At 45.9% G+C, this 13,737-nt stretch overlaps 1 protein-coding gene across 2 annotated transcripts in view; it reads right to left on the bottom strand.

The window, feature by feature from the left end:
* The window catches only part of DIS3L (DIS3 like exosome 3'-5' exoribonuclease), a 294,015-nt gene that overhangs the window by 47,689 nt on the left and 232,589 nt on the right, over positions 1–13,737 (bottom strand). The window contains exon 15 of one of the 2 annotated variants that reach the window (XM_078683028.1): positions 9,183–9,328. The exons of the other annotated variant lie outside the window; for it this stretch is intronic. Coding sequence (XP_078539154.1) covers positions 9,183–9,328 — 146 coding nt within the window. The remainder of the gene's footprint in view (positions 1–9,182; positions 9,329–13,737) is intronic. 2 annotated transcript variants of the gene reach the window in all.

Below are 13,737 nucleotides of genomic sequence, written 5' to 3' on the forward strand. Positions count from 1 at the left end.
TATACAAAAGAGTTCATACAAAGGCACCTGGGCAGAATTCTTGATGAATACCAGTCAATGTTTAACGCTGGAGGAAATTCCTTTAGTCGATACTGGGGTGGGCAGCACTTTATAAAAAGATCACTCTCCCAAAATTTCTGTATGCTACAAAACACACCATTTGAGGGGAAGTATGGCTTTTTCTCAGGGTAGACACCAGTGGCGGCTCCTCCATTAGGGTGTGGGGGCGTTGCCCCACTGCTTTCTCGCAATGCGAGAAGCAGAAACATAAATTGGTAAAACTACAATTTTATGTTTCTGCTTCTCGCACTGCAAGAAAGCAGAAGTGCCTGGTTGGGGCCGGTGGGTGGGCGGTCCTGCTCGAGGGTAGGGGGGAGTGGCTTACCCATTGTTGTGGGCATAGACTGTTTGGTAGGCCCTCTGGGGCCAACCAAACCAAACCAGTCATGCACACTCTATGTAGGCTGCATGCAACCTACATGGAGAAATTGGCGTCCCTCCAATCGCCAGGCTGGGCGCCGTCCGCACCAATCACAATGCTGCCATTGCAGCGTTGTAATTGGCTTGGGGAGGGAGGAAGCCTGCTTCCTGACACGGGACCCGGCCAGGAGCAACAGGAGTGGAGGCGGCAGCGCGTGACTCGGGGAAAGGTACGTTTAATTTTGTTTTTTAAATAATTACCGTCCCGCGAACCCCCCCCCACCTTGCCTGTCATGTCGACCGCGAGTAATAATTGAGGTGCAGTGGTACCTCTCAAATCAATTCGGGCTCCCTCTTGCTTAGAAATTTCTGTTTTCCAGCAAGAACTTAGATTGATGTTCACATTTTCCCTACATTAACTCAGATGAAAATGTGATGTTTGCCTGTCATTGGAAAATGCAGATTTCTGTAATTGGTGTTTCCAAAAAATAATGAGTTCCAGATGTCAAATGTTGGCGCGCATGAAGGCCAAGCTAAACATGGGTAGTTGACAGGAGGGCTTATTTTTTAATTTGGGACAGCATACGAACTGACAGTTTTATTTTGTTTTTCATTTTAGTTTTAAGATTTGAAACCGGTCGAACCAAGAGATACACGAGGCAGCAGAGAGCGTTTCAGAGAACAGGTTTACTTTGTGATAGCACGTCAGTATTCTTTCCACCCATTAATTTAAGTGTCTTTTGGTCTATTGGTAAATGGTCAATTTCACGTCACGCTTGAGTCTATATTACATCCGTCTGTCTGGGACAGTTAGTCGCAAGTCAGATCGACAAGGGAATGACTTACTTTACCGTAAAATGCCACCCTCCCGAGACACACACCTGCCAGTAGCCTCCCATGCCAGTATTGTGTCTCGCTCACCATTAATTGATGGCTTGCAAGACGAACGTCATTATCTCACTCACTAATAGTGTTGGCACAGACGGCCATACCAGTGCTGTCTCTTACTTAATATTGATGCTAAACTCTGCCAATCCATCATCATTAACTCATTATCCATGGCACAGTCAGTGCCCCTTATTTTATGTGTAACTCGTTATAGATGGCATGGCCTGCCGGTATTGGTTCGCACATTCCGCCAACAGCACACCCTGGCAGCACAGAATAGCCTTGTTAGTCTTTGTAAACGTACAGCCTCCCAGCCCTCCAATGCATCCATGATGCCACTGCATTGCACCCTCTCATATGCTGCCCGGAGGCATCCAGTCCCAGACATCCTCCTCATCATATTTCAACAGCCACGGTACACCGCTGGGTGAAAATGGCCCAGTTGAACCCTGAATGCAGCAATAACGGGCAGTGGGTGCCATTCGGAGAAAGGGAAACCAAAGCTATCCCATGTATGCGACCGGAGGCCGAGCCACCATTGTCAGCCTTCGGTTTCATAAAACTCTACAAAGAGTCCCTGCAGTTTTATTAAGTAGTCGACATCTGCCGCACTGCCTGAATCAACGCTCCGTCCATTTATTGGATTTGTATATATTGACTGTTAAAATTTAACCTATGAAACGATTATATGTGAAATGTATACGTAACCTTAAATCTTGAAAAGAAATCTGAAATATAATAATTATACTCGAAAATAAATCAATAAATGTATCAATATATTCTTTTCTAGTGTCTATATTGTGGCTACAGGGTGTCCTATTGAGATTATTACATATTTCTCTAGCAAGATTGGTATTTGTGTCTAAATAAATTTTGATAGTTATCCTGTCCTAGCTATAATTTCCTTATTTTAGTTTTATTAAGTAGTCGAAGCCGGGCTTGTGCAAATGGCTTGCTTGGGCCATGGGAGAGAGAACATTGGTATTGTTAGCCGGCTAATGATTGGGAGACAATATCTATGATTTTGAATAATCAGATATAGCTTTTCTCCTCAGCTGAGAGGCCTGAAGGACGTGCAAAAATAAAGTTGCTTTTCATTTGCCATTATCAGCACAATTATCTAAAAGGCACTTAAGAGGGGAGTCAGCTTTTTTACACTGATATTATTTTGTCCTCTGGGGGATAAAAAATCTGCTAACAACTCAGCATATATTTATTTTTGCATGCCTCTTTCACACAAACCAAACATTGGGCAGTAACTCACAGGCTCAATATGCCCCCCCGCATCAGCATATGCAAAGATTGTCCTTTATAGCTCATAACAATTGGCAATTTCTTAAATGTTAACTATTCAATCATATTGCTCAATTAACCTTCCTGCTTCCTCAAGTTTGCTTGAAAATGCACCATTTGTCCACCCTTTTTTTCAAAAATATTTTGGGGGAAGAACCCCCCTGAACACCCTGTAAGTTGTTCGAGTTTGCTTGCTATACTCGCTCGCTGTAGTGCAATACGACAATAATTTTACAGCTCACCACTTTCAAATGTCACCAGCCGCCACTGGTAGACACGGCTACCAGGTCACTCCAGTGGAATGATGGACCTTTGACCCTGCTTGCAGGCAGGTCACCCCACACCACTGCTCGTCACCTGATTGCCCTTGCTGCCTCCGTGTTTCCTGTGCTCATTTTTCTCTCCTTCCCCCTGCCCGTGCGCCAGTTCTCCCCGCCCCCCACCGTTCCCGATCCGGACCTTCCCACCGCTGCCTCCTTGCGGCCCCGCCCCCCTACACACCCATTCGCCTCCCCGCTCCGGCCTCCCAGCTGCTCCTCCCTCCCAAGCCACCTCTCATGCAGGCCGAGAAGCGGCCACGCAGCGGGCGCGCCAAAGGCGCGCCTAAGACAAACCTGTCTGCGCCTGGACCGCGCCTAGCGTCAGAACCCCTGGACCCCGCGAACGTCATAACAACAGAATCCACTACGACACCAGTACCCTCCACGCCCGACACCACACCTGCTTCCAGGCCACCCCAAAATGGACCCACGGACCTTTCTCCTGCCACACCTGCAGCTTCACCTGCGACAGAACCACCAAGCCTCCAAAGACAGGACCCAACCACCTCCGCTGCATACTCCTCAACACCCGCTTCGCACGCAAACACACCGTCGAGCTCTGGGATCTGCTCGACACCTCCGCCCCAGACATGGCCTTCCTGACCGAGACCTGATGGAACGACTCCTCGGCGCCCGACATCACCATAGCCATCCTGGATGGCTACAAGATCACCCGCAGGGACCGCACCAACGAAATCGGAGGAGGAATAGCCATCGTCCACAAGTCCACCCTCAGAGTCTCGACCAACACCGACGACACCCTCAGCACCGCCGAACACCTGCACTTCCAGATCCACACCGACCCCAACACCACCCTCAGAGGAACCCTCATCTACAGACCCCCTGGACCCAGACCACAGTTCAGCGACTGCATTACCGACCTTGCCAGCACCCACGCACTCTCCTCCACGGACTACATCCTCCTCGGGGACCTGAACTTCCACCTCGAGAACAAATACACCAACTCCGCCACCCTGATCGACAACCTCGCCAACCTCGGCCTCAGACAACTCGTCACCGCTCCCACCCACTCCGCCGGCTCCCACGTCGCCTTCGACCACACCACCGAACTCCACTGGACTGACCACCGCAGCATTCATTTCCCCTTCAAGAAACCAACCACGCACCACCGCACCCGACAGCTGCCTCACCGCTGCTGGAGCAAAGTCACCGAAGACCAGCTGATCACCTCCCTCGCCAAGATCCCACCCACTGACCCCACCAACGCAGACGCCGCAGCCCGCAAAAACAGACAGTGGATCGACGACTGCGCCAACACCCTCGCCCCGCTCAAGATACCCTCCAACAGCCACGCCAACAAGAGAGCCACCTGGTTCACCAACGAGCTCCAGGCCTTCAAACGTGCATGCCGGAAACTAGAGAAGATATGGCTCCACGAACACACATCGGACAACCACGCAGCCCACAAGGACGCCACCCGCAGACACCACCACCTCATCAGACTAGCCAAGAGATCCTCCTTCAAAGACCGCTTGGATAACAACGCATACGACAGCAAAGAGCTCTTCAGCATCGTAAAAGAACTCTCCAACCCAGCGCCAATGCCAACCCGCCCCCACAAGAACTGTGCGACTCACTAGCCATCTTCTTCCACCGCAAGATCGCTGACATCCACGACAGCTTCAACACCACGACCACCCGACTATGCCAGACTCAACCCCCCCATGAACACCACCAGTGCCAACGCCTGACCTCCTGGTCCAACGTCAACGAGACACGCAAGGTCATGAACTCCATCCACTCTGGATCTCCGTCTGACCCATGCCCACACCACGTATTCAACAAAGCAGACGCAGCCATCGCACCCCAACTACGGAAAGCTGGAAGCACGCCGAAATCAACGCCCTCCTCAAGAAACCCACTGCGGACCCCAAGGACCGTAAGAACTTCCGGCCCATCTCCCTGATCCCGTTCCCGGCAAAGGTCATCGAGAAATTCGTCAACATGCAATTGGCCCGCCACCTGGAAGACAACAACATCTTGGACCCGTCCCAGTCCGGATTCAGACGAAACCATAGCACAGAGACAGCCCGGGAAACATCCTTTACAACGCAACTTTTACCACGCAGTGCCTTTACGACGCAACTTTTACAATGCAAACCATTACAACGCATTGCGCTGGGGGGCGCTCTAGGATAGGGAATAAGTTTAATTGACTATCCAGCACCTTTCCTAGTGTCCACGGGGACTGGAGTTGGAATAGTAAATTAAACTATTCACTATCCAGCACCTCAAAGCGCTATGCGTTGTAAAGGTTTGCGTTGTAAAAACCGCGTTGTAAAGGCATGCGTGGTAAAAGAATGCGTTGTAATGTCATACATCCAGACAGCCCTCATCGCCGCCACAGACGACATCAGGCGACAACTAGACAACGGCAAAACATCAGCCCTCATCCTCCTGGACCTGTCGACATGGTCTGCCATCGCACTCTAAAGACACGCCTCCTAGAAGCCGGAATCCAAGAGAAGGCTCTTGACTGGACCACATCCTTCCTCTCCGGCAGAACCTAGAGTGTCCGCCTCCCACCATTCCGATCCGAACCCACCGACATCATCTGCGGCGTCCCCCAGGGCTCATCCCTCAGCCCGACGCTGTTCAACGTCTACATGGCCCCCCTCGCACAAGTGGCCCACCATCACGACCTCAACATCATCTCCTACGCCGACATCACCCAGCTCATCCTCTCCCTCACCAAGGACCCACACACCGCCAAAACCAACCTCGACGAGGGAATGAAGGCTGTCGCCGACTGGATGAGGAGCAGCCGTCTGAAGCTGAACTCGGACAAGACGGAGGTCCTCATCCTCGGACCCACCCCTTCAGCCTGGGACAACTCCTGGTGGCCGATCACACTGGGAGCAGTACCAACACCCACGACCATGCACACAACCTAGGATTCATCCTAGACTCCTCCCTCTCTATGTCGAAGCAGGTCAACGCCGTCTCCTCCTCCTGCTACAACACCCTCCGCATGCTCCGCAGGATCTACAAGTGGATCCCCACCGAAACAAGAAGAACGGTGACACAGGCCCTCGTCAGTAGCAGACTGGACTAAGGCAACACACTCTATGCAGGAATCCCAGCCAAATACCTACAACGACTACAACGCATCCAAAACGCCTCCGCCCGACTGATTGTCAACGTCCCCCGCCGCAGCCACATCACCCCCCACCTGAGAGACCTACACTGGCTCCCCGTCGACAAGAGGATCACCTTCAAGCTCTTCACCCACGCACACAAAGCACTCCACAACGCCGGACCAGCCTACCTGAACAGCAGACTCCGCTTACACACCCCCACCCGCCAGCTCCGCTCCGCCAGCTTCGCAGCTGTCCCCCGCATCCAACGAACGACCTCCGGTGGCAGATCCTTCTCCGACCTGGAACACCCTCCCTACCCCACATACGGCAGACCCAAGACCTCACCTTCAGAAGGTTCCTCAAGACCTGGCTCTACGAGCAGTAGCAGCATTCCCCCCTCCCCATAGCGCCTTTGGACCCTCACGGGTAAGTAGCGTGCTTTACAAGTAGATTGATTAATGGACCACCTAGGATAGCTCTCAAAACCCTTACATGTGTCCCCTATGAAGGAGGCATAGCACTCCAACAGTCGGAGTACTGGGCATCCCAACTGATTGTGATAATGGACTGGGTGTTCACAACGCAATAGGAACCATGAGTGATGGCAGGCATTAGGACACTCACACCAAGGAGTTATCCAAAGGCCCTATATGAGGGTGTTAGAGTAACACAAACTGGAGGGACTCCCACACGAACACAGTGGTCATGATATGGAACATGGCAACAACAGCCAGGGCTTGAGGGGCAACAGCACACTAGTGCCGCCACTGGGGAACTCACTGCCCTGCACGAGGTGGGCAAACTGGTGTGTTTTCATGGGTGAACTGTACAATTCGCATCTCCAGACAAACTAAACCTGTCTAAGGTGGCTGTGGAATACCCTCTCGAATATAGGGTATTGATGGCCTCCCCCCACCCCCCTCCACAGAAACACGATTTCACCGGTCTACCACATACTCCTCAACAACTCTGAACAGCCCCTAACACACCTTACGGAAAGATGGGAACAGGACCTATAGGTCTAGACGACACGGACTGTGAAGATGCATGTCAATACCTGAGAGAAGTGGCCATACAATCTTGCTTTCAGCTGATGCATCTTAAAATCCAATACCGGACACATCATACAAGAACCAGACTCGTAAAAATGGGAAAAGCAGAGAATGACAGGTGCCTACTAGGTTGCAATCTCCTGGGAACGCTGCTTCATACTGTATGCAAAAAGAAAAATTGATGGACAGAATGCAGAACAATGTCATACATTCACCTCAGTACAGAGAAGTGGGCCTAAATCCATTGTTTTTTTGCTCACCATGCCATTCCAGTTTGGACCCAGCCATATAAAATCAGTCTTGCCACTGCGCCCAATGGGAACAGTCCAGCCCGAACTGCCAAGCCAGGTCCTCCCTGGACTGGAAACAAGCATCCTAGGACCGGTTTTGGGTTTCTGGTTTTGGGTATGCCTACATCTCACACCTCTCTGGGAAACTATACTACGTAAACTGAGGATGACCAAACAACACCTAGATACCCATTACTATTCTATAATATATCCCTAATGGTGGAAAGAGGGTTAATAAAATTGTGGTGGTTAGATACAATATCGTCGGCGGCAGAATACTCCCGGAACATGGACTGGTGTATGTGAGCAGAAGAGGCAGTCTACACAGCCAGCAATTGTCTGCAGGCTGTACCACAATTCTCTGCGCGATTGTCCGATTTGTGGTCCATGGCAGGAGGATAGAGATACAACCCAAAATTGATAATGGGACAATATTATAGCAGCTAACGTCCCAGATGGAGCATGAGAATGGGATCGCCCAACAAGGCACTACCCCAACAATGTATACACTTGCTAATATTTACTGCATCTTCATTGTTGGGCTGCTAAGGAGTGCCTTTTGTTACAAAACACCAAATAAATTGAGTAAAAAGAAAAAAACACCCTCTAGTGGTGCATCCACCATTCGATCGTTGGCTCAAACTGGCTGTAACCCCAATCTACCATATCAGGAGGAAAATATGATAAGTGCAGCAGGAAAAAAAAACTCTTGGTGCATGAAAATAATCTATATTTTGCTTTTCAGAAGCAAAGCCCTGCTTTCGGGGTTTGTTGCTTAAAAGTAAAAGATAGCAACGTGCAGGCCAAAAAAAGATAGCAGTCCACTTTGAATCCAACCGCAATTAAAGATCATCTTGGTACCAGTGGATGCAAGATCTTCACTACGATCCCAGCCAAGGAGGTAGGGGTTTCTAAGATAAATTTAAAACTGGTGGGTTACCAGTCAAATGGCTTCCTTTACTCCATGCCTTAAGAAAGGCATTAGAGGGTATTAATGAGATGTAGTTAACTTGGTTTTCGTCACTCAAATGAGCAAGGTTCTTGTTAGACATGAATACCAATAAAACAAGATGCTTATTTAACCTACAAACCAATACTTTACCACTATAGTTTTCATAGAATTAAAAAACAATATTGATTCGCCTTCTTTACAACTGTAAATAAAAGGTATGTTATTCTTTTTGTTTTTAAAGAAGAAGAAATTAGATATTTTGTTAGGAAACAAATCCATGGTACTTAATGTGCTGATTCTCTATGAATAATTATGCAGAGCAATTTCTGTAATGCATAGATGTGGGCTTTCCCTCTTCATCAATAGTATTAACTAATGAGACAAATATAAGGCGACACGTCACGGCTACAATGTAAATTTCAATGACAAATGTTTTCTCTCTAGGTAGTGCAGGGAAGAGGCAGCAAATTCAAGATGCTCATTCCTATAAATTCTGCGACTAGTGAATTATGATTCTTAATGACATTCGCATGGCAACCAAATGTCAGTTTCCATGCTTATATGTGAGAGCAAGGCAATATAAGAGAGTCCACGATACTACCATAGTTTGGGGGCGCTTTAAGTATGGAGAGTAAAAGGATCTGAAGTGGCTATGAAAACAATGGCCATTACACAATTTACAGGTTTCCTGCCCATAGAGATGTTTAAATAACACCTACTAACAAAATAAAAGCTAATAAATCACACATTTCTCAATTGTTCCTGAACAATAAGATATGATATGCGTGCTTGTGAAGGTCAGAAAATCTCCATGCTGGACATGCAGGTATCAGCACAATCAAACCACAAAGCCTTTTTTGATTTACCTAGGAACATAGACGAGCACCCCATTGGTTCGAATGGAGTAAATTATGGCGTCAGCCAAACAGCGCGGGTCCGTGCTGGGATCTTTTTCTTTAAAATACATACACTGGAACAGCTCAGTAGACTGTTTCTGGCAGTGCTGCGCAGCCTAAAAAAAATCCACAAATCGATTTTAATATGCTACCTCATGTAAAACCCATGTTATGTTTCATAGTGATAACACCAGTTTTGTTAAACATTACAGATTTCTACCGTACCCCAAGATCTGAATTCAAATTACGCCTAGTGAAAGTAAACACTTGTATCCTTTGTTTGAACCGATATGTTAAATGCTACCTGACCTACCTCATTTAGGCATTTAGAACAGAGTAGGCACATGCTTGTAACATCGTTTTGTAGCTTTTAAGTATTTAGAGAGTAACACACGGTGCAGTATCCGATCATCTAGTAGATGTTTACTGGAAATTAAACATTTAGCCATCTTCCATATGCATGGTCGTAGTTACTCAGGATAATGTCGACCAAAAAGACCACAATGCCCCAAACAATGGAAGGCACCTTCAGATTGTATTTTTGACATTGTGCAATATGTGAGAAAGTCAATGTAGTATAAGAAAGTCAAAATCTGGTAACTGTTAAAGGTAAATAACATTGCTTTTGTGTCTCATGAAAACAAAAATGTGTTCTATATTCACACGGTGTGCATAGTTCCAGGGATGCACTACTCTAATATGGAGGAAGGGTGAAAAATGAGTATTAGCAACATCTTTAAACTAGTCTGGCCCATTATTGCTTTATGTTTAGCAAGAATATACGCACAGTTATGTTTGTGGACGTGTGAGTCACCGACCATGTCGCCACCATGCACATATCTATATTAGAAATATTAATAATACATTCTAAGGATAATGGTTTATTCTGTTGTAAGCAATCCATTGGTCTGCGGTGCAATGTCTTATAAGCCAGAAGAAAACCATAATATTCACTGAATAAATCCAACAGGCAACACCTACCTTGACAGTTACATTGCCCATGTGCGGTGGTTCAAAACATAAAGAACTACCTTGTCTTACATAACATATTAGCTTAGATGTAACAAGTAAAACCCCTTCTAACAACAAACGTATCTTAGGCTCTTGCATTGCTGGATTTAGATCAGGGGGAAAAAGTGCTAATATAATAGAACAAATACAATTTATTCGTATATAACTAATTAGAATCATTACAAAAATGTAACCATAAAATACATTAGCTTAAAACCATAAAATTCCTCCATAAAATGAACTTGTAAAATTCACATTCTTCTTTCCTGGATCCAACATATCCATCTGTCGTCACATGTCAATACCTAAATTAATCTCCGCTGAGTGATTACGGAGTTTTTGCAGGCTTTATACATGGTTACAGGTGATTGCAGAGCTCAGTCCGGTTGCTTTAATGCCATGAGACTTGGATTTATTTCATCTGATTACGCTGGTTCCAGGCTTTCAGCTTACCCCTAAGGGGTCTGATGAATTTCCCAAATCACACTAGCACTGTAATGTCCGGATTTATAAAAAAAAATGAATGTGCCTCCTTGCATGCATGTATGCAGTTTTTGCAAAAACAATGGTTGCAATACAATGCAGAGAGTAGGTCCTAGTTCCATGCAGCAGTAGAGCAGAAGAATAAAGGATTCATTACTATAGTTGCAAAATTTGCATTTATGTGGGGACCTAATGCTATTTCTCCAGTTTGACCTAACTTCCTGAATGGGTAGAATTAGGAATCTTGCCTTCAAGATATTATTTCTGCATATCCTTGTTAAAGATTCTTTGAGGCAGAATTGTACTGACAAAACACCGCCAATGCCTCGTTTTCACGCACGGGACATCGAATGGCGTTAGTAGCTCAAACTGGTTGTCGTTCTCCAAGCATGTAGTGTCCCCTTTCCTTGATAAAGTCACGATTTGTCTATTCAGAATTGGATTTACTGACGAGAAAGAAAGAGCAGAACTTTGAAGCACTTTAGGATTCATGTCCAAATTGCATATAGCCACTTCTAACTATGCGACCCACTTGTTTTCTTGCACTTTAAAGATCTCTTTCGGGTCCATCTTCAGTGAGCCCTCTTTGGCCTAAATTACCCGACAGTGGTATTTGATAATTGATGACTTACATACCATGTCTAAATAGACCAAATTCTTACATTAACTGGGCGCGTCGAGTGTATTGAGGAGATATATCTGTATGTGATGCACTGCTATTTATGAAGTGTTAATTCCATTTTGGTGGGTAAAGCTTGGTGCCCATTTTAAATAGTGGGAATCAGTTTTGCCTTGGATAATCTTATGACAGCCTCTGCTGATGGACTGCATACATTTGCATTTATGTGACAAAGAGCAAAGGTGAGATTACTGGCTTTCTTCTTGCCTGATGTTCAGGGGGTCAACAGCTTATCAGTCTGAATGTAAAACCTCCAGGTAGTTGTAAGCTAAGGTGTAGTTTGACTTTTTACAGACCTAATATCAGCGAGATCTGTGATTTATTCTTAAATTTTCAAAAAAACATCACTTTGGTTTCGTTCACAGTGGCTACCATCTTATGGGACTTGTGTATTCGGAGCTCTGCTAGGACATGCTATAGGCATATTTTGGCTTAGTCTACAATGACCAAATCAGCAGCATATTGTAAGATCAAGATTATATACTGGCCTACTCTTGGTGGGAATGCCTTTTCTTTGTTTACTGCATTACCCAAGTCTACTGTGTACAGATTGAACAATATGGGGGGCAAGATGCACTTGGTCTGACACCCCTAGGTGTAAATCTTTTCAGACTTTATCTCCATTTCCCAATTGAATCCGCACCCATGTGTATAATACCAGGATAGTGTTCAGTAGTGCTTGTGGGATGCCTCAGTTGGCTAGTTTCCTCCATAATATATGGTGATCCATGCCATCAAACGTGGCCGAATAGACCACCAAACATGCAAACACGAGTGGCTGTAGAATGCAAGTGGAATGGTGGGCTAAATATGATAGTGCAACTAGGTTGTATCCGAACCCTGTTTGGTAAAAAGGTATTCACTTTTCCTTTTCTACTCATTGCTCTAGTACTCGTAATAGGATTCTGGCATTTGCGTTTGTTTTCACATTAAATAAGACTTTTAGCCTATAATTTGCTGTTTCTCCTGTTTGTCTTTTTTGTGCATAGAGTGTAACAGGGCTCATTGCCATGACTGAGGAACTTTCTCACAAAGGAAAGTGGTCAATTGCTCGCTCCAGAAGTTAGTATTTGCCTTAAATAAGGAGTTTGGCAGGCCAATTGGCCCTGGTGCACCAACGGATCTTATCTGCTGTAGGACTTTTTTGACAGCGGGAAAATAAAATACAACCCTGTGCTCCATTTCCAGCTTGCAGTTGTTCTTAATAACTTTTGCATCTCAGATGACCGGTTCTTCCGATGCGAATATAGTTTTTATATGCGCCACCAAATTTGTTTGCAATATGCAGTTTCCCTTTGTATACGTGGTGGTATGTAATGAATTAATGTTGTTCCAGATTTGCACTTGGTTATAGCACCCTGAAATTGCGTGGTCTCAGTGATATTGTTTCTCATAATAGTCTCTCTTTGCTGCCCAAGTATTTCCTTCAAGGAACATTCTGCTGGTTTATGTATCTAATCTTACTTCTAGACCTTGCATGCCTTCCTAAGGATGATTTCTATTTTTGGGTCGCGCCGCATTACTAGATTTCTTCTGCTAGGTGTAGCTCTTCTAACTTGCGATGGGCCTTTACACCTGTTCCCGGTTAAGCAGCTGTATATAGATGTTATTGTGGCGACCCATCTTGACATCTGGTCCGTTTCACTATTTGTCTTTGGCACAGAATTTGCCTCCATCTGTCAGAGATTCTATTTTTTTAACCGTTCATGAGTGATCTTGCTCCATTTTAGTCTCCTGATGGTTTTACAAGCTTCTATCCCTTCTGGGACAGCAACCATTTCAAGATACCTTGTTGTTTCAAATTCTATTTGGAATCTTGTTATCAGAGCTAAATGGTAACTTTCCTTCTGTTCCGGAACTGCTAATTGCAAACAGACCAAACTCAGGTTCTGTGAAGAGATGATGTCATAGATTGTGGCCCCTCCTTCATAAGTGCTGTGATGGTTTACCTCTTGGTGTTTGGTGGTCTGACCTTCCTTTTATATTGACTCCCGTTAGTAATGACACGGGTTTTTAACAGATAAGGTAGAGGTCCACCAGGTTAAGTATGCCTCTTCCCATGTATCCTGTGGCCCTGCTATTATGCAGTTTGTCATAATTTTCTTAAAGATTAATTCACAGTTGTGCATTCTGAATTTCTATATTGCCTGAGGTGCTGCTAGTCCCCTCTAAGAGACTTTCCCCTTTTGATGAGCTGCATCGCTTCTTATGAGAGTAAGTAAGACCAGTGGGTATCCCTCAGTCTCCTTATGCATGACCTCAATGTCTTATTGGGCAAATGTTTGTTTTTCGCTCAATACCTGGGTTGCCTTTGCTTCAGAAGACCAAGTTGTAATAGTGGACTCAATCCAT

This window comes from Lissotriton helveticus, chromosome 3_1 (assembly GCF_964261635.1).
Source record: "Lissotriton helveticus chromosome 3_1, aLisHel1.1, whole genome shotgun sequence".
Lineage (NCBI taxonomy): Eukaryota > Metazoa > Chordata > Amphibia > Caudata > Salamandridae > Lissotriton > Lissotriton helveticus.